This window comes from Jaculus jaculus, chromosome 15 (assembly GCF_020740685.1).
Source record: "Jaculus jaculus isolate mJacJac1 chromosome 15, mJacJac1.mat.Y.cur, whole genome shotgun sequence".
NCBI classification, from domain to species: domain Eukaryota; kingdom Metazoa; phylum Chordata; class Mammalia; order Rodentia; family Dipodidae; genus Jaculus; species Jaculus jaculus.
Genome location: NC_059116.1, coordinates 47832564 through 47852586, shown reverse-complemented (window position 1 = coordinate 47852586; position 20023 = coordinate 47832564). Strand labels below are relative to the sequence as shown.

The 20023-nt window shown below is 38.6% G+C and overlaps 1 protein-coding gene across 4 annotated transcripts in view; it reads left to right on the top strand.

Annotated features, from left to right (window-relative positions):
• The window catches only part of Kiaa1328 (KIAA1328 ortholog), a 290739-nt gene that overhangs the window by 249863 nt on the left and 20853 nt on the right, over window positions 1-20023 (top strand). For all 4 annotated transcript variants that reach the window (XM_045135154.1, XM_045135153.1, XM_045135155.1 and 1 more), the window contains one exon: window positions 12253-12361. In XM_045135154.1, the coding sequence (XP_044991089.1) occupies window positions 12253-12361 (109 nt within the window). The remainder of the gene's footprint in view (window positions 1-12252; window positions 12362-20023) is intronic.

The window sequence follows — 20023 nt, the reverse complement described above, 5'->3', positions numbered from 1 at the left end:
ACCAGTAGGATCGATGAGGGAGAGGACAGAATATCTAAGCTAGAAGACCAGGTGGCAGACCTAATGCAGTCCAACAAAGAGAAAGACAAACATATAGAAAAGTATGAGTGGGAATCTCAAGATATTCGGGACACTATGAAAAGATCCAATATAAGAATTCAGGGCATAGTAGAAGGAGAAGAACTCCACTCCAGAGGCATAGTAGGTATCTTCAACAAAATCATAGAGGAAAATTTCCCCCAAATTGGGAAAGAGGTGCCAATACAGATACAGGAAGCCTTTAGAACCCCAGCCAGACAAAACCCAGAAAGAACCTCTCCTCGCCATATTATAATCAAACTTCCAAAAACACACACCAAAGAAAAAATATTGAAAGCAGTTAGAGAGAAAAATCAAGTTACCTACAAAAGCAAGCCCATCAGGATTACAGCAGATTATTCAACACAAACTTTTAAAGCCAGAAGGGCTTGGAGTGATATATTCCAAGTTCTGAAAGATAACAACTGTCAACCAAGGTTACTTTATCCTGCAAAGTTATCCATTCAAATAGATGGAGAAATAAAGACATTCCATGACAAAAGCAGGTTAAAGGAGTATTTGAAGACAAAACCAGCTCTACAGAAAATACTTGATAGAATCCTCCATGCTGAACAAAAGGAAAAGCACACATATAAGGAACCTAGAAAAAACAAGCTATACTCAAATACCAGTTAAAAGAAGAGAGCACAGGTAGAACCAGAAACACACACACACACACAAAAATGGCAAACATAAATACACACCTTTCAATAATATCTCTTAATATCAACGGTCTCAATGCCCCAACGAAAAGACATAGATTTGCAGACTGGGTTAAAAAGCAGGATCCTACAATTTGTTGTCTCCAAGAAACTCACCTTTCTACAAAGGATAGACATTATCTTAGGGTGAAAGGTTGGAAGACGGTGTTTCAAGCAAATGGGCCTAGAAAACAAGCAGGGGTTGCTATCCTAATATCAGACAGGGTAGACTTTAGTCCGACGTTAGTCAAAAAAGATAAGGAAGGTCACTTTATATTGATTAAGGGCACACTCCAACAGGAGGACATTACAATCCTAAACATATATGCACCTAACATGGGGGCTCCCAAATTCGTCAAACAAACACTATTAGAACTAAGGTCACAGATAACACCAAACACAGTGGTGGTGGGTGACTTTAACACCCCACTCTCATCAATTGACAGGTCATCCAGGGAAAGAATAAACAGAGAGGCATCTGGACTAAATGAGGTCATAGAAGGAATGGACCTAACAGATATATACAGGACATTTCATCCAAAGGCTGCAGAATATACATTCTTTTCAGCAGCACATGGAACATTCTCTAAAATAGACCATATATCAGGACACAAAGCAAATCTTAACAAATTCAGGAAAATTGAAATAATTCCTTGCATTCTATCTGACCACAATGGAATTAAACTACAAATCAGTAGCAAGAAAGGCTATAGAGCATACACAAAATCATGGAAACTAAACAATACACTACTAAATGATGAGTGGGTCAATGAAGAAATCAAAAAAGAAATCAAAAAATTTATAGAGTCAAATGATAATGAGAACACAACATACCAAAATCTCTGGGACACAATGAAGGCAGTTCTAAGAGGTAAATTTATAGCCTTAAGTGCCTATATTAAGAAATTAGAAAGGTCGCAAGTAAACGACCTAATGCTTCGCCTTAAAGCCTTGGAAAAAGAAGAACAAGGCAAACCAAAAATCAGTAGACGGGAAGAAATAATAAAGATTAGGGCAGAAATTAATGAAATAGAAACAAAAAGAACAATCCAAAGAATTAATGAAACAAAGAGTTGGTTCTTTGAAAGGATAAACAAGATTGATAAACCTTTAGCAAATCTGACCAAAAGAAAGAGAGAAGAGACACAAATTAATAAAATCAGAGATGAACAAGGTAACATCACAACAGATTCCAGAGAAATTCAAAAAATCATAGGGACATACTATAAAAGCATATACTCCACAAAGTATGAAAATCTGAAAGAAATGGATGATTTCCTTGATCTATATGACCTACCTAAATTAAATCAAAATGAGATTAATCACTTAAATAGACCTATAACAAACATGGAGATCCGAACAGTTATCAATAATCTCCCAACTAAAAAAGCCCAGGCCCGGATGGATTCACTGCTGAATTTTACCAGACTTTTAAGGAAGAGCTAACACCATTGCTTCTTAAGCTTTTCCAGGAAATAGAAAAAGAAGGAATTCTACCAAACTCCTTCTATGAGGCCAGCATCACCCTGATACCAAAACCAGGCAAAGATAGAACAAAAAAAGAAAATTACAGACCAATCTCCCTCATGAACATAGATGCAAAAATTCTCAACAAAATATTTGCAAACAGAATACAAGAGTATATCAAAAAGATCATTCACCCTGACCAACTAGGCTTTATCCCAGAGATGCAGGGATGGTTCAACATACGCAAATCTATAATTGTAATACATTACATAAACGGGTTGAAGGACAAAAATCACATGATCATCTCATTAGATGCAGAGCAAGCATTTGTCAAAATCCAACATCCCTTCATGATAAAAGTCCTACAGAGACTGGGAATGGAAGGAACATATCTCAATATAATAAAGGCTATTTATGACAAGCCTACAGCCAACATATTACTAAATGGGGAAAAACTGGAAGCTTTTCCACTAAAATCAGGAACAAGACAAGGGTGTCCACTGTCCCCACTTCTATTTAATATAGTTTTGGAAGTCTTAGCCATAGCAATAAGGCAAGAGACACACATAAAAGGGATACAAATTGGAAAGGAAGAAATCAAGTTATCATTATTTGCAGATGACATGAGTCTATACATAAAGGACCCTAAAGACTCTACTAGCAAGCTGTTAGAGCTGATCAAAACCTACAGCAATGTGGCAGGATACAAAATAAATACACAGAAATCAGTAGCCTTCATATATGCTAACAACAAACACACAGAGGATGAAATCAGAGAATCACTCCCATTCACAATTGCATCAAAAAAAATAAAATACCTTGGAATAAACCTAACCAAGGAAGTAAAGAATCTATACAATGAGAACTTTAAAACACTCAAGCGAGAAATTGCAGAAGACACTAGAAAGCGGAGAAACATCCCTTGTACCTGGATTGGAAGAATCAATATCGTGAAAATGGCAATCTTACCTAAAGCAATCTACACATTTAGTGCAATCCCTATCAAAATTCCAAAGGCTTTCTTCATGGAAATAGAAAAAACAATCCAAAAATTCATTTGGAATCACAAAAAACCTCGAATATCTAAAATAATACTGAGCAACAAAAAAGAGGCTGGTGGTATCACCATACCTGATTTTAACCTATACTACAGAGCCATAGTAACAAAAACAGCATGGTACTGGCACAAAAACAGACATGTAGATCAGTGGAACAGAATAGAGGACCTAGATGTAAGCCCAAGTAGCTATAGCCACCTGATATTCGATAAAAATGCCAAAAATACTCATTGGAGAAGAGACAGCCTCTTCAGCAAATGGTGTTTTGGAAACTGGATATATATCTGCAGAAGGATGAAAATAGATTCTTCTCTCTCGCCATGCAGAAGAATTAAGTCCAAATGGATTAAAGACCTTAACATCAGACCGGAAACTTTGAAACTGCTAGAGGAAAAAGTAGGGGAAACCCTTCAACATATTTGTCTTGGCAAAGACTTTCTGAATACAACCCCAATTGCTCAGGCAATAAAACCACAGATTAACCACTGGGACCTAATGAAATTACAAAGATTTTGCACCGCAAAGGACACAGTGAAAAAAGCAAAGAGGCAACCTACAGAATGGGAAAAAATCTTCGCCAACTATATATCTGATAGAGGATTAATATCTAGGATATACAAAGAACTCAAAAAGTTAAATAATAAGGAATCAAACAAGCCAATCAAAAAATGGGCTATGGAGCTAAATAGAGAGTTCTCAAAGGAAATACAAATGGCATATAAGCATCTAAAAAAATGTTCTACGTCACTAGTCATCAGGGAGATGCAGATTAAAACTACATTGAGATTCCATCTCACTCCTGTCAGATTGGCCACCATCATGAAAACAAATGTTCATAAATGTTGGCAGGGATGTGGAAAAAAAGGAACCCTTCTGCACTGCTGGTGGGAATGCAATCTGGTCCAGCCATTGTGGAAAACAGTGTGGAGGTTCCTAAAACAGCTAAAGATTGATCTACCATATGTCCCAGCTATAGCACTCCTAGGCATATATCCAAAGGACTCATCTCATTTCCTTAGAAGTACATGCTCAACCATGTTTATTGCTGCTCAATTTATAATAGCTGGGAAATGGAACCAGCCTAGATGTCCCTCAACTGATTAGTGGATAATGAAGATGTGGCACATTTATACAATGGAGTTCTACTCAGCGGTAAAGAAAAATGAAGTTATGAAATTTGCAGAAAAATGGATGGACCTGGAACGTATTATACTAAGTCAGGTAACCCAGGCCCAGAAAGCCAAGCGCCACATCCTCATATGTGGATCCTAGCTACAGATGACTGGGCTTCTGTGTGAGAATGAAAATACTTAGTAGCAGAGGCCAGTAAGTTGAAAAGGAGACAAAAAGGGTGGAGAAAGGAAGGGAGGAGGATACTTAATAGGTTGATATTGTATATATGTAATTACAATGATTGTAATGGGGAGGTAATATGATGGAGAATGGAATTTCAAATGGGAAAGTGTGGGGGTGGGGAGGGAGGGAATTACCATGGGATATATTTTATAATCATGGAAAATGTTAATAAAAATTTAAAAAAAAATTAAATACAGGGGCTAGAGGGATGGCTTAGCAGTTAAGGTGCTTGCCTGCAAAGCCAAAGGACCCATGCTCAATTTCACAGGACCAACGTAAGCCAGATGCACAAGGTGGCACATGCGTATGGACTTTGTTTGCAGTGGCTGGAGGACTTGGCACACCCATTCTCTTTCTCTCTTCCTTTCTCTTTCTCCTTCTCTCTCTGTCAAATAAATAAGTAAATAAGTAAAAATAAGAAAATTGAAAGCCAGATGAACACACTGCTATCACCTGAGGTAAAATAATAATATAATAACATTAAAGCACACAGAGTAAAAATGCAAGTAGCTAGAAAACCTAGATGAAATGATCAATTCTAGAATTCTGCAGTGGAGTCCATAATAGATAGAAGATCTGAGTAAACTAACAGTAGTCAGAACCCTCCTGAAAGACAAGCCCCGGACTAGATAGCTTCCCAGATGAGTTTCACTAAGTCTTTCAGAAAGAATTAACACAAATCCTTCTTAGACTCCTCCAGAAAATAAAAGAGGAAAAAATATATCTAAACTCATTCTAAGAAGCTCAGATACTAAAACCAAGCAAAACAAGAAAAGTATACAGTAATATCCCTTATAAATATGGATGAAAAATATCCTCAACAAAATCATAGCAGGCTGAATGCAGCAGCATATTAAAAGGATTATAAATCATGACCAAGTGGGATTTAGCTCAAGAATGCAAAGGTGGTTCAACAAAGAAAAAAAAATAATCAATCAGTGGAATTCACCACATTAATAGAAGGAAGTAAAACTACATGGTAATCTAATTAGACACAGAAAAAAGCATTTAACAGAATCCAACATTTTTTGTAATAAAAACTATACTAAAGTAGAAATAGAGGAAATTTCTTCATTGTGATAATGAACATAGATGTAAAATCTATAGATAACATTATACTAAACTATAAAAGGCTGAAAATCCTTGTACCCACAAGTAAGAAAAAGACAAAGAATGTGTCCTGTAAACGAAATCTAGCATCCTTTCTATTGTAAATAAAGTTTTATTAGAACAGAGTTAAAATGGTTGCCCACAAAAACATGGTATATTGATTATCTGGCCCTTTTCTATCTGTTAGTTGTGCCACACTAATATGTCAGCAGGAAGGAGAAAGGTATGAGAAAGTTCACAGGGAATGGTTTTATAGGGCAGGCCCAAACTGGCATATATACTATTTACTAGCTTTACACCTGACCATACATAATGACAAGGAAACTGGGAGATACAGTGTGCCTGCGCAGTCATAAAGAAGGAAAGAGTGGACAGCTGGTAGCCTCGATCACAGCAGCAGTCTTCATAACAGCTCCACACCAGAATCATCCCAAACGTCCATCTGTAGCACAATAGATAGAAAAGTGTCAGTGTGTATGATGGCATAAGACAGCAAAGAAAACAAGCTACAACTGCATAGTCAACATAAATGAACTTTGAAGACACAATACTGAGCAAAAGAAGTCACAAAGAAGCTGGGCATGGTGGCACATACCTTTAGCCCCAGCACTTGGGAGGCAGAAGTAGGAGGATAACTGTGAGTTTGAGGCCACTGGGTTGGCCTGTGCCAGAGTGAAACCCTACCTCCAAAAACAACAACAACAAAAAAAAAAATTCTATATATATGTAGATAGTATGTGTATACAGAGAGAGAGAGAGATTTTAACTTTTTAAGCTTTTTATTGACAGTTTTCAAATTTGCTCCTAATCTTTTTATCATAATCCCCTCCCATTACCTTCTGATATCTTCTCACTCCTGTCCCCCTCCACTGAAATCCTTTCCATTTAGACCGTCTTCTATTTTGATGTCTTTTCTCTCTACCTCTGTCTATCATCATGTTGAAATGTTGATGAGCACAATATTGTGCAAGTCTGGTGCAGGTAGTGACAGCTGCTGTGTGATCATGAGTGCAGTGGTCACTATCTGTAGAAAACAGCATTCCAAAGCACTCCTGTCCATCCTCTGGCTCTCACATTCTTTCCTCCTCTTCCATGATGTCCCCTGAGCCTCGGAGAGTATGCTAGAGATGTCTAACTTAGAAGCAGACACTCAACAGCTACTTATTCTCAGAACTTTGACTAGTCATGAGTCTCCCCAGTAGTTACCATCATCTGCAAAAGGAAGCTTCTCTGTTAAAAGTTGAGAACAGCAGTAATCTATGAGAATAAACATTAGTATTTAGAAGGCAACTTGATTGATTGGCACAACATATCCATTGAGCCAAACAACAGTAGTAGCTTCCTTGCTGAGACTGTGACCTTCCCAGCCGTAGGCATTTGACTAGGTTTCCAGTATCAGGCATGAATTCCCTCCTGTTCAGCAGGTCTCAGATCCATTCAGAGAGCACTGGTTGCCCTCATAACACTTGTGCCCCCATTGTGTCAGTGGAAGCAACAAACTAAAACACATTCTTTAACCAAATACATACATGTTAAAATGATAAGGGACAGAAAGAAAAAAATAATCAGAATAGCATCTGGCTCCCAGAGGCAGAGGGGGAGTGCGACCAGGGATGGACCTAGAGACACCTGAGCAGCAGTACGGCCCCTACTCTGTCTTATTCTGGGATGAGGTTGCACTGCCATGTTTTTTGTAACATATAATTGATCTTAGCCGTTTTTTTTGTTTTTGTTTTTTTTTTTTTAATTTTTCATTTATTTATTTGAGAGCAACAGACACAGAGAGAAAGACAGAGGGAGAGAGAGAGAATGGGCGCGCCAGGGCTTCCAGCCTCTGCAAACGAACTCCAGACGCGTGCGCCCCCTTGTGCATCTGGCTAACGTGGGACCTGGGGAACCGAGCCTCGAACCGGGGTCCTTAGGCTTCACAGGCAAGCGCTTAACCGCTAGGCCATCTCTCCAGCCCGATCTTAGCCGTTTTTAACAAGGGATCACACACAAGCACAAGCACCTATTCCCTGAGCTCTAAGAAAAAAGTCATCAGAGGTATTGATTGATAAGTGGGCAGGCTGACCCACCACATATGAGTAAGACTTGATCACATATATATGGATGACTTACTTCCCAGCATTTATGTTTTTGTTTTTTAAGATATTTTTGTTTTATTGATTGTGGGAGGCAGGTGGAAAGAGAGAGAAAGGGTGAGTCAGGGCCTCTTCCTACTACAAACTAATTCCAGATGAATGTGTGCCACTTTGTGCATATGGCTTTATGTGGGTACTGAGGAATTGAACCCCCAGCTGGCAGGTTTTGCAAGTAAGCACATTTAACCACTGAGTCATCTCCCCAGCCCACTTATTTTTTTTAATATATATGTGTATATGTATATATGCATATATATATTATATAATTTTGAATATGTTCATTTGTTATTGTACAGAGATATGTACTTCTGTGAACACATATAACTATGTCATGTCCTGCATACTTAATATTAAATCAGAGTTATAGAAGAAACATATATAATTAAATGGTAATATATATCCTTTGGGAACTTAATTAGAACTAGAGCTTTGGAAATAAATAAAAGAGGCTAGTAAAACTTAGCCTTAGCATACATGATGACATGTCAATGTCAAAAGGTGGGACACCTCTGCTAAGAGTAAACATTCTTAAATTTTGGGGTCCCACATCCTTTCAGAATTTGATAAAAGCTACAGTCCTTTTCACCCAGAAAGTTAATGAGCACATATATGCACAGTATTGTTCCTACAGTTCTGAAGTCCACCTATATGTCATGAAAATTCCTGGAGCCTCAATTAAAATTCCTTCCTTAATTTTTCCCTATCAAATGTCATTTGTTCTAACTCAACCTTGGCAGAAAAACAGAAAAAGACTAGTACTTAGTCTTTAATGGTAGTGACAGAAAGATATTTATAATCCATCACTACCAGATATTTCTTCTTCCCTCTCGCCCCACCCATAAATCCCTTCTGGTTGTTTCTGCATTTTGCCCATCTTAACCCCCCTGTCAGCCAGGATTCTGCCCATAAGTGTGGGAGTTGTGGTGACCTTCTCTACTTGCCTCTATTCCACCTATTCTCAATTCTCTAGAACATTCAGTCCTTTAATACTTTCTTCTGATTTCTTCTAAGTTCTACTATCAGATAAATCTCTCTAGTGATCAGTTTGTCTCCTTTTTCTTGGTAGTACTGTTTTATTTTTCAAGCTATCTAACGAATAGTTAACAGTGTATCAAGTGGACATAATTGCATGTAAGACCCAGCTTTGCCTTTAGTTACTGTATGATAATTGGATGTGTTACTTGGCCTTTGCTAGATAAACACTGAAAGATTAGTATAACAATTATTGAGATAATACTGCCACGTCATTAGTAAGATATGAGGACATAGTGATATGCAATAAATTTTTTTTTAATTTTTATTAACATTTTCCATGATTATAAAATATATCCCATGGTAATTCCCTCCCTCCCACCTCCACACTTTCCCATTTGAAATTCCATTCTCCATCATATTACCTCCCCATTACAATCATTGTAATTACATATATACAATATCAACCTATTAAGTATCCTCCTCCCTTCCTTTCTCTACCCTTTATGTCTCCTTTTTACCTTACTGGCCTCTGCTACTAAGCAATAAATATTTTTTAACCTTGAAATTTTTTTATTTTTTATTTTTATTTTATTTTATTTTATTGGTTTTGCAAGTTAGGGTTTACTTTTATCCCAGGCTGACCAGGAATACAGTATGTAGTCTCAGTGTGGCCTTGAACTTATAGAGATCCTCCTACCTCTGCTTCCCAAGTACTGGGATTAAAGGCATGCACTACCACACCCAGCTTAACCTTGAAATTTTTTATTTAATATTTTTTTCTCCTATAAAAATTCTGCCTGCTGGGCTGGAGAGATGGCTTAGTGATTAAGGCGCTTTCCTGCAAAGCCTAAGGACCCATGTTCAATAAGCCAGATTCCACCTAAGCCAGACACACAAAGGTGAGGCAAGTGCAAATTTGTACATGCCCACTAGGTGGTGCAAGCATCTGGCATTCGATTGCAGTGGCATACACACACATTCTCTCTCCTCTCTCTCTCTCTCTCTCTCTCTCTCTCTCTCTCTCTCTCTCGCACGCACACACATGCACACACACACACACGCGCGCGCACACACACACACACATTCTCTCTAAAATAAACTTATAAAAAAATCTGCATCAGAGCTTCCCAGCTCACACAGCCATATGTGATGCCTTACATTTTTCATACACTAAGGATACCATAACATAATGGAGTATACCCTCCAGTCCGATTGCCTGAACGTGTGTTGTAGCTCCATCACTACTACTACTACTTGCTACTGTTGTGAGTTTGGACAGGTCTCATCTCCCTTATCTTTAAATTTGCCATGAAAATAATACCTATGATAAGGACTTTTATGAGGACAAAAAAGTAATTTCTAGATAAAGTAAAACTGGAGACAGAAGAATGTGTGCAGATGAGCTTTTTGGAGGGAGGGAAGGATTGCTATGCACTTGGCAGTTTTTTGTTTTGTTTCTGTTTTTTTGAGGTAGGGTCTCACTCTAGCCCAGGTTGACCTAGAATTCACTCTGTAGTTTCAGGGTAGCCTCAGACTCACAGCAGTCCTCCTAACTCAGCCTCTCAGGTGCTGAGATTAAGGCCTGAACCACCACACCCAGCTTTACACTTGGCATTAAGGTCTAGTATTCTCAATAGTCCAGAGCTTACTTACAGTGGTATATACATACTCACTGTTATCTAAAAGAGAGGATCCTCCCAGATAACTTCATACTGCATCCAGTGTGACAGTTTTCCAGGAACCAGAAGAAAATTGTGAATAGCATTCTTACATGAACAGAGGGATATTTTGTGGTCTTGGAAGGTAATAAATAGAAAGTTAAACAAAAATAAGCTGAGATTTCACAGAGGCTAAAGGTGCTTGTTTGCAAAGCTTGCTGGCCCAGGTTCAATACACCAGCCATCCACATAAAGCCAGATGGGCTTTCATTTGCTGCAGCAAGAGACTCTGACATGTGCATGCCTGAACATGCATGTGTGCTCATACATGCACACATACAAACACATGAAAATAAATAAATATTTTTAAAATAAAGAAAATAAAACAAAAATAATGGATTAAGAAAGGCTCTGGATCCTATATTAACATTCCATACTTAATGAATACTATCATTTCATTTTGCATCAGGAAGAGAAAATAATTGTTCAACTAAATATTGCTTGCTTGAAAAGAGCAGGGTAAAACCAGCTCACACTTTGGGTATATAAAGTGTTGTATAGATGTCTCCTGGACCCACAATGAGGAGATGTTGAACATTTCTTTCAAATAAGACAAGCTGTAGCCCAGTGTAGCATTCTTTAAAAGAAACTGAAAACTTGGGCTGGAGAGATGGCTTAGCGGTTAAGCACTTGCCTGTGAAGCCTAAGGACCCCGGTTCGAGGCTCGGTTCCCCAGGTCCCACGTTAGCCAGATGCACAAGGAGGCGCACGCGTCTGGAGTTCGTTTGCAGAGGCTGGAAGCCCTGGCGCGCCCATTCTCTCTCTCCCCCTCTATCTGTCTTTCTCTCTGTGTCTGTCACTCTCAAATAAATAAATTAATTAAAAAAAAAAAAGAAAAGAAAAGAAACTGAAAACTTATGTCTAACCTTAAAAACTTTGAAAGAGGATCCAGAACTTTCTATTTTGTCAAAGAAAGCTTGTTTAATGATGGTTAAAGGAAACACCACAAAACAGAGTATCTTCATAATAATTTCCATAGTAAATCCAAACCATCAGGGATCTGATAGGCGAGCATGTTTAAAAACAAAGTCTCGCAAGGCATGGTTGTACACACCTGTAATCCCAGCACTCAGAGGCAGAAATAGGAGGATTGCTATGAGCTTCAAGCCAACTGGGCTATTGTGAGACCCTACCTTGAAACAAAAAATAAAAATCTCTACTTAGTCTGTCATTGCACAGATGTGAGGCAAAGTGTGTTTTATAGTTTTTGTTAATTTGTTTTTAAGAAAGGCAATGAGGGCAGGATAGATGGCTTAGTGATTACGGCACTTGCCTGCAAAGCCAGAGGACCCAGGTTCAATTCCCTAGGACCCATGTAAGCCAGATGTATGTGTCTGGAGTTTGTTTGCAGTGGCCAAAGGTCCTGGCACATATATTCTTTCTCTCTTTCTTGCACATGCACACTCCTTCTTTCTCTCTTGCTCTCACTCTTTCAAATAAATAAATAAAAACAAAACATTAGAAAAAAGAAAAGCAATAAATCTCTGATGTCTACAAAAAAGCCAAAACAACTCAGAAAACTTCTTATCTGCCATTGTTCCATGTTGGCAAAAGGCCATGACCTGTCTTAAAGCTGAATATTCTCAAAGTGTACTTCTCATTTCCTTTTATTGAATAAAAATGATTTCCTTTATTCTTCATGCAGGGACAATGGCAGGAGTAACAAAAGATGCATCCACATCCCCTATACTAACTGGAAGCCAAAAGGACCTTGTAACTACAGCCTCATCATCATCCCAGTTCAACAGTTCACGGTGAGCATAAAGGACTCCTGATTGAATAGTCTCCCAATGAGGATATAGGATTAAAGGGCTGAATAGATAGTTCAATGAGCAAAGTTCTTATCTTGCAGACATGAGAACCTGAGCTTGCTCTTCGGAATCCACATTACAATAATTCGAAAAGCCAAGTGTGGTGGTTCATGCTTACACTTCCAATACTGGAAAGGCAGACAGGAAGACTCCTGGGGCTCCCTGGCCAGCCAGACTAGCCTATGTGGAAAATTCCAGATGAAAGACCTTATCTCAAAAAATGTGGATAGTGCCTTTAATCCCAGCACTCTGGAGGCAGAGGTAGGAGGATCGCCATGAGTTCGAGGCCACCCTGTGAATACAGAGTGAATTCCAGGTCAGCCTGGGCTAGAGTGAGACCCTACCTCGAAAAACCAAAAAAAAAAAAAAAAAAAAAGAAATGACACCTGAGGTTGTTCTCTGACCTCTGCACACATGTGCACACGCATGTACTTACACTCAAACATACTTTTGCAACACAAACACACACATTACAAGGGTTGAAGATATTTGACAGTTTGAATGGTCATACTAAAGAGAGAGGCCCTTATTGTGAAGCATATAGATTTGGCCAGATCAAACCTCACAGAGTTCTTTTCTGTATATATGACTTCCTGAATTGGTCATGACAATTGCCAAGAATTTCCATAGAAACTCAGAGCTATCCTTCACTTACCAGGAAACACACTTAACAGCAGGTCCTTCACAATTTATTATGCGGTGAGTATGTGTTTGGACTTTAAGCAAGTAAATTCATTGTGAAAATTACAATGGCTTTTGCACTAAAGGTACATTAACATTTCCTTATATTAAAGACATTGGAAGTCTTACTCATTTGATCAACCATTTCTGTAATCAGGGAAGTGTATGCATTATTTTTAAACTTTATATGTAATAAGCTAATTGCCACATTACACATATAAGTCTCAACATATAGACATTTGATACTAAAAGAGCCTACGTTATGTCTTGTTGGGGATATGGTTGGTTTTGTACCCTTAAATTCCTAGCATCTTATCATATGAATATAGATTTTAAGATTTAATTTGGAGTCAATTCATAGTTAACTATATTTCAGTAGTAAAAATGCCTATATTGCTTATCTCAAAGCGGGTGATTTTAAAGGTATGCTGTAAAAATTTCTTCTTTGGTCTGGATATGTTGGAAGGAGAAAGGCATTAGCTCTTCACCAGCTCCTGTGTAAACACTGAGTCACAGAAACCAAGCCCAGACATGCTTCAGAATTAATATTTATCCTAATCAGACTCTTGTTGTTGAGCTCATAATTTTGGAGCCAGAAAGGTAAACATCACAAAAGACTGAGAATTGACTAACACAGAGGATAGTAATGTGCCAAGCTCCTTATTGACCATGTGCTTTTTAATCTTCAAACCTTCTGAGATGGTACTACCATCCCGATTTAAGTTAGGAAACAAGTCAAAGAGATTGAATGGATTGTCAGAGAGCCCTTAGCTAATAAGAGCAGATCCAGCATTTTGGACCCCAAAGTCATCATTGTACAGGTCTGACAATGACAGTATATAGTGGCTACAGAAAAAGAATTGAACTAGCATACCTCCCTTTCTCCATTGCCTCTTTTATGCTGTTCTTTCTAGAGTTTGCCAAAGAGCACGATGAGTTGTCATTCTTACGTGTGGCTGAGGCTCCTCAATGGACCACAGAACACTGTGTTTGAGAGCTTGTGCTCAGAGACTTCCCATTCAGCTCACCTTTGGCAATTCATCTGGAGGAGCTAAAGGGGCAGAGAGTCTGGATTATCAATCACCATGCATCTTTTTACTGTTAAAGGTTAAAATGGTATTTTGTGTGTTTCTTGCAAACATGAAGACATTGTATACTTCTTGTTTGCTTGCTTATTGGTGCTGGGGATCAAACCCAGGGCTTTGCACATGCTTGGTAAGAGCTCTACCACTGAGCTACTGCCCTAGCACTAAAATGAGAGTTTTAAAGAAATATTTATTTTATTTTACTTATTTATTTGAGAGAGAGAATGAGAATGGGCACACTAAGGCCTCCAGCCACTGCAAACAAACTCCAGACATATGTGCCAACTTCTGCACACATAGTGCTCACATGGGTATTGGGCAATCAAACCTGGATCCTTAGGCTTCACAGGGAAATACCTTAACTGCTAAGTCATCTCTCCATCTTTAACAGTACTTTATTTTTTAGAGGCTGCATTTCACTTTAGAAAGAATCATGAAAAAGAGGAATAAAATGTTTCACCATAAGGGTTTTGTAAGACATCTTCAGCATAAATTTTCTGAATGGACCATATCAACTTTGTAGTTTTACAAGCCCAGTTAAAATTGCTGTGGAGGCTCTTATTCACAGACTGTAAGGAAAAAGATTCTTTATCTGCTAGTCCTTAATGCTACAGATCAGCTAAATGCAGATGCTGAGAAGCTTTGTAAATAGTGAGCATAAAACAACGTGTAGCACACCCGATTTTATCCTGAGCAGTGCACAGTGGCATATTACAGGCCTATCGTACACAGTGCAGAGTTGAAGAGATATTCCATGCTATGAAAGTCAGCTATAAGGATGGCACTGTGGGGCCTTCACAGATGTCAGAATTGGAATTTCTTGAATCATTCTTATTTCAAAATGTACAAAAGGCATTTTTAGAGACTACTCTTTAGTCACACAAACTGACTTTTCCTCCAAGAACCCTTTGAAGGTACTGAAGAGGAAGAAAAGGAAGTCCTTTCTCTGCCTGCCTGCCTGCCCCAAATCCCAAGAATGTTAGAGACTTACAAAAGATTATGGGATGGCGTGGAGGCTAGTGAAGGCACAGGCTTTCCTTTGTGAGGGTCCCCATGTTCAGGAGAAAGCAGCCCTGGCAGAGTCATCCTTCTTGTTCACGTTGTGGGTTGTTAATTGTTCTCTCTGCTGCCTGTCAGTATGTGAAATTGTCATTCCCCACTCAAGATGGAAAAAGTTGTGGCTGAAAATGTTAACATTTGCATTTTTATTTGTTGATTTATTTAAAGGACAGCCTCTCCTACAGCAATCCATCACTTGGTGACACCCCAAATATGAATAATGTATTGTAGACTTGTGGTTCCAATGTGTAATAAGCACCAGAGACAGTAAAGGAATGCTAACTATGCTGTGAATGTAATATTTATCGACTCATAAAGTTTATTGCTTTCGAGGTTCAATAATACTGACCATGGGACATTAATATCACTTATCCTGATTTTAGCTGGGCACCTTTGTATGTAGAAATATTTATCTATCTCATGCTAACAAAATAAATATGTAATTTATAGCACAAGCAAAGAGGGTGTTGCATTCTCCTGTGTTGTTAGCTGAATGTTCCTTTCTCCCTGTGTTACTTTCAGCCTCAGTACTAATCCTAACTCATGATCTATCAAGTACAGTAAGGACAAGTGGTCTTCTTGGCCTGAACTAAAAGGTGTCATTCATTTCTGCTCAGATGGAATTCCCCAAGACCCACATAAGCCAGATGACAAGGGAACACATGCATCTGGAGTTTGTTTGCAGTGGCTGGAGGCCCTAGCACCCTCATTCTCTCTTTCTCTCTGCCTCTTCCTTTTTCTGTCAAACAAATAAATAAATTTTTAAGTGCTGGGCTGGAGAGATGGCTTAGTAGTTAAGGAATTTGCCTGCAAAGCCAAAGGACCAGGTTCTAGTCCCCAAGACCCATGTAAGCCAGATGCGCAAGATAGTGCATACGTCTGAAGTCTGTTTGCAGTGGCTAAAGGCCCTGATGCCCCTATTCTCTCCCTCCCTCCCTCCCTCCCTCCCTCCCTCCCTCCCTCCCTCCCTCCCTCCCTCTCTCTCTCTCTCTCTCTCTCTCTCTCTCTCTCTCTTTCTCCTTCCCCCACTTTCTGTCTCTCTCTCAAAATAAATAAAATTACAAAAAAGAAACAAAAGTGCTAAACAATTAATGTGTTTGCTTGCAAAGCTAAGGGACCCAGATTTAATTCCCCAGGACGCACATAAGCCAGATGTACAAGGTGGCACATGTGTTTGTAGTTCGTTTTCAGTGGCTAGAGGCCCTAGCACATCCATTCTATCTCTCGCTTCCTCTCTTTCTCTCTGTTAACTCAATAAGAAAATTTTGAAGTGCTAGTGCAACTGATGACATTGAGACCTTGGCAGAAAGGGCTATAGAAGGGCAGAGGCCTCTGCCTTGCACATCTTAGTTCTCTCTGAGAATTCCATCGAGGCTTTAGCCCAAAAGCAGCTTCAGCTCTGTTTTGTTTCCCACATCACAGCACAGTAGCCATGTACCTTGAGAGCAAGGGAAACCATGTTAGTGTGTACTTGCTGATTGTACAGCAGTCTATGTCAACAACCAAATGCTCGGCCAGCAGCTGCTGGGGAATTTAAAACCTAAAATATCCTTTTATGATCCTAATACCCAAAAATATAAGACTGAGTAGTATAATCATTATTTGCAATTCTTCAAATATTACTTTAAAGTTGACAGAATACTTTGAGCTGCAACTTTTCATTTAAGCTGTATAAACCTTGTGAACTAAGTAGTAGTCCATTTAATGGCAGAGAAGTGAAGTGATGGGGACTTTAACTAGCCAAGGGTACATACAAGGAAGCAGAGAACAAGGTGGGGCACTACTTTTTATAATCCCCAATTTTACTAGGGTTTTTTTTTTTTTTTCATTCTCTCTGCCTAAAACTGGGATTTGGGTCTATAGTATAGGCACTGAATTGATAGTTCCTGACTTAGTGTATGAATTATACAGACTTAATTTAAGAGTTGGAATTTGTTTTTATAACTACAGAGAAAGGCACTTAGTCATATAGACCAAGAGAGATGGTATTGTTCAGTTCAGCAGCCAAATTGCCATACAGTTATGCCCAGAACCCTAACTATAACAAAACCTTTTTAGTCATTCTTTGTTCTCATCTACAATTCACATAAATGTTCTAAAGTACCCAACCAGATTCTTTCATAAACTTAGCATGTCCTGTTCTCCCATTGGTTCTGCTGGGATTTGAATTGTGACCCTTACTGCCCATACATAAGAAAGTATGTGAATGAGAACCATTAAATAATGGCACTGACTAGTATCCATTAAATGTCTAATGTGTCCCAGCTATCATGGTGGTCATATACAGATCTAGCCACTTACATGTTCATACAAGTTATGTGTTATTATATAGATTTTTTTGTTTGTTTGTTTGTTTGTTTGAGGTAGAGTCTCACCCTAGCCCAGGCTGACCTGGAATTCACTATGGAATCTCAGGGTGGCCTCAAACTCACAGTGATCCTCCTACCTCTGCCTCCCGAGTGCTGGAATTAAAGGTGTGCGCCACCATGCCCAACTTAAGATTTTTTTAATTACTCTTAAGGCTTAGTTTTAAAACATATTAGAGTATTTCTTCTCAGACTTTTTAAAATGACTTTACTAAGATATGAGCTACCTGGCCAGGAACTGTCATTTTAACTATCTACATACAGAGTAACAGTTTACTTGCCACACACAGTCAAGTAGCATTGGTCATAACTCTTTCATTTTAGTCATGATGTGATAAAATAAAGCAGAAGCTAACACATAAAGTGGCAAGTGGCACATGTCTCAGGAGTTTGTTTGTAGCAGAAAAAGGCCTTGGTACACCTATAATCACTCACCACCCCCAGTAAATAAAAAAAAAAAACAAAACACATGAATGTACTTATCCATTCCTACTTATCCACATTGGTTTTTAGAGGTAATTAAGAAAATAGAAGTAAGCAGGCTAAATAGCAAAATTGAGGGAGCTTGTCACAATATTCTTATCATGGGAAGATTGTAAATGCACATTTTCACAGCTCTTACTATAATTCTAGTCCTTGCCTTCAGCAATCCTTTCTGAAGGCTAAAGTGCTGGCTAAAGAGGTCATATGAGCTATTTTATTTTTCTCACTTTTCTATTTTTTCCAATGTTCTATAATAGTAATATATTAGTAATGTAATTTTTAACTTTATTTCTTTATTAATTCCTTATGTGTTTATTTATTGATAGGTTCTTGCTATCCAGTTCATGCTGGCCACAAACTTACAATCCTACTGCATCAGCCTCCCCAGTGCTAGGATGGTGGGTATATACCACCATGCCCAGATTAGAAAGCAATGTTTATAAAGATAACAAAGGAAATACATTTGTAGCAGACAAAAACAGTTCAAAACTTTACACTCTTTAGTTCCAACTAGTTTTTTTTATTTTTTGTTTTTCTAAAATCTGTGGCCCTATAATATGGACATTCTATTTTGTTGTCCTCCTGACATCAGGTGAGGTTATACTTTCGTTTGTGTGTCTACTGAGCTCTTAAAGTTCTGTGATTAGTGGCCTCTTCTCAGTTCTGTAGTTCTTGGTGTCCTTTCACAGTTTTTGACCTCACAAAGTACTGTGCTGGTCCAAGGCTGTCAAAGTCCCCTTACCTCAACTTTAAGAAACTTTTGTTGGGCCCTCTTACTGATCCGGGTGCTTTAGTGTCTTGTTATAAATTTTGTAAGTCACTTAATGCAGTCTTTCCAGTCATGAGGCTAGAGGTCCAGAAGGCCCTGTAACACCTAGGTTAATAGGCCCAGGATTAAATGCACTTTTGTGAAATCATTGTATTTAATCTATAAAATGGGAATGATAACGACACCCCTTAAACCTATCATGATAAGTAAGATATTCTACATCAAGTTCCTTAAGATGAGTTTTTCTCTGAGGTGGGCATTGGGTTATATGTTTGTTGTTTATTGCTTATTTTTGGTTTGTTTTTTTCTGACAGAGCTTCACTATATATCTAAGGTTGGTCAGGAACTTGTGATTCTTTTACTTCTCTCAGGTGCTGGGTTTCAGGCATGTACTACATGCCCAGCAGATGCATGCTCGTGTTCTGATCTTGCATCAAAGGGTGGAATGCTACTGGACATGCAAACACTTCAACACAACCCCTGACCATATCAGGCACATCTACATCCACATTAGCCTTCTTCTGTGTTTTGGAAAACCAGGTGGTTCTGAATACCTAGAACAGTGAATGTGAGTGACCAGCCTCTTTGCTAAATGCCATTAATGATACCTCTGCACAGATGTGGTTTAGAAGTGATCATGAATGGCCTGCATTGAACGGATTTCCCTTATTCAATGTGTACTAGTTTTTCTTCTCATTGCTGTGATTTGACAAGAAATGGCTTAAAGAAAGAAGGGTTTGTTCTGGACTATAGTACCCAAGGATGCTTTTCTTGTTTTTCACAATTTTTATTAACATTTTCCATAATTATAAAAAATATCCCATAGTATAATGCCCTCCCTCCCCCCCTGCACTTTCCCCTTTGAAATTCCATTCTCCATCATATTACTTCCCCATCTCAATCATTGTAGTTACATATATACAATACCAACCTATTAAGTACCCTCCTCCCTTCCTTTCTCTTCCCTTTATATCTCCTTTTTAACTTACTGGCCTCTGCTACTAAGTATTTTCCTTCTCACGCAGAAGCCCAATCATCTGTAGCTAGGATCCACATATGAGAGAGAACATGTGGTGCTTGGCTTTCGGGGCCTGGGTTACCTCATTTAGTATAATCCTTTCCAGATCCATCCATTTTTCTGCAAATTTCATAACTTCATTTT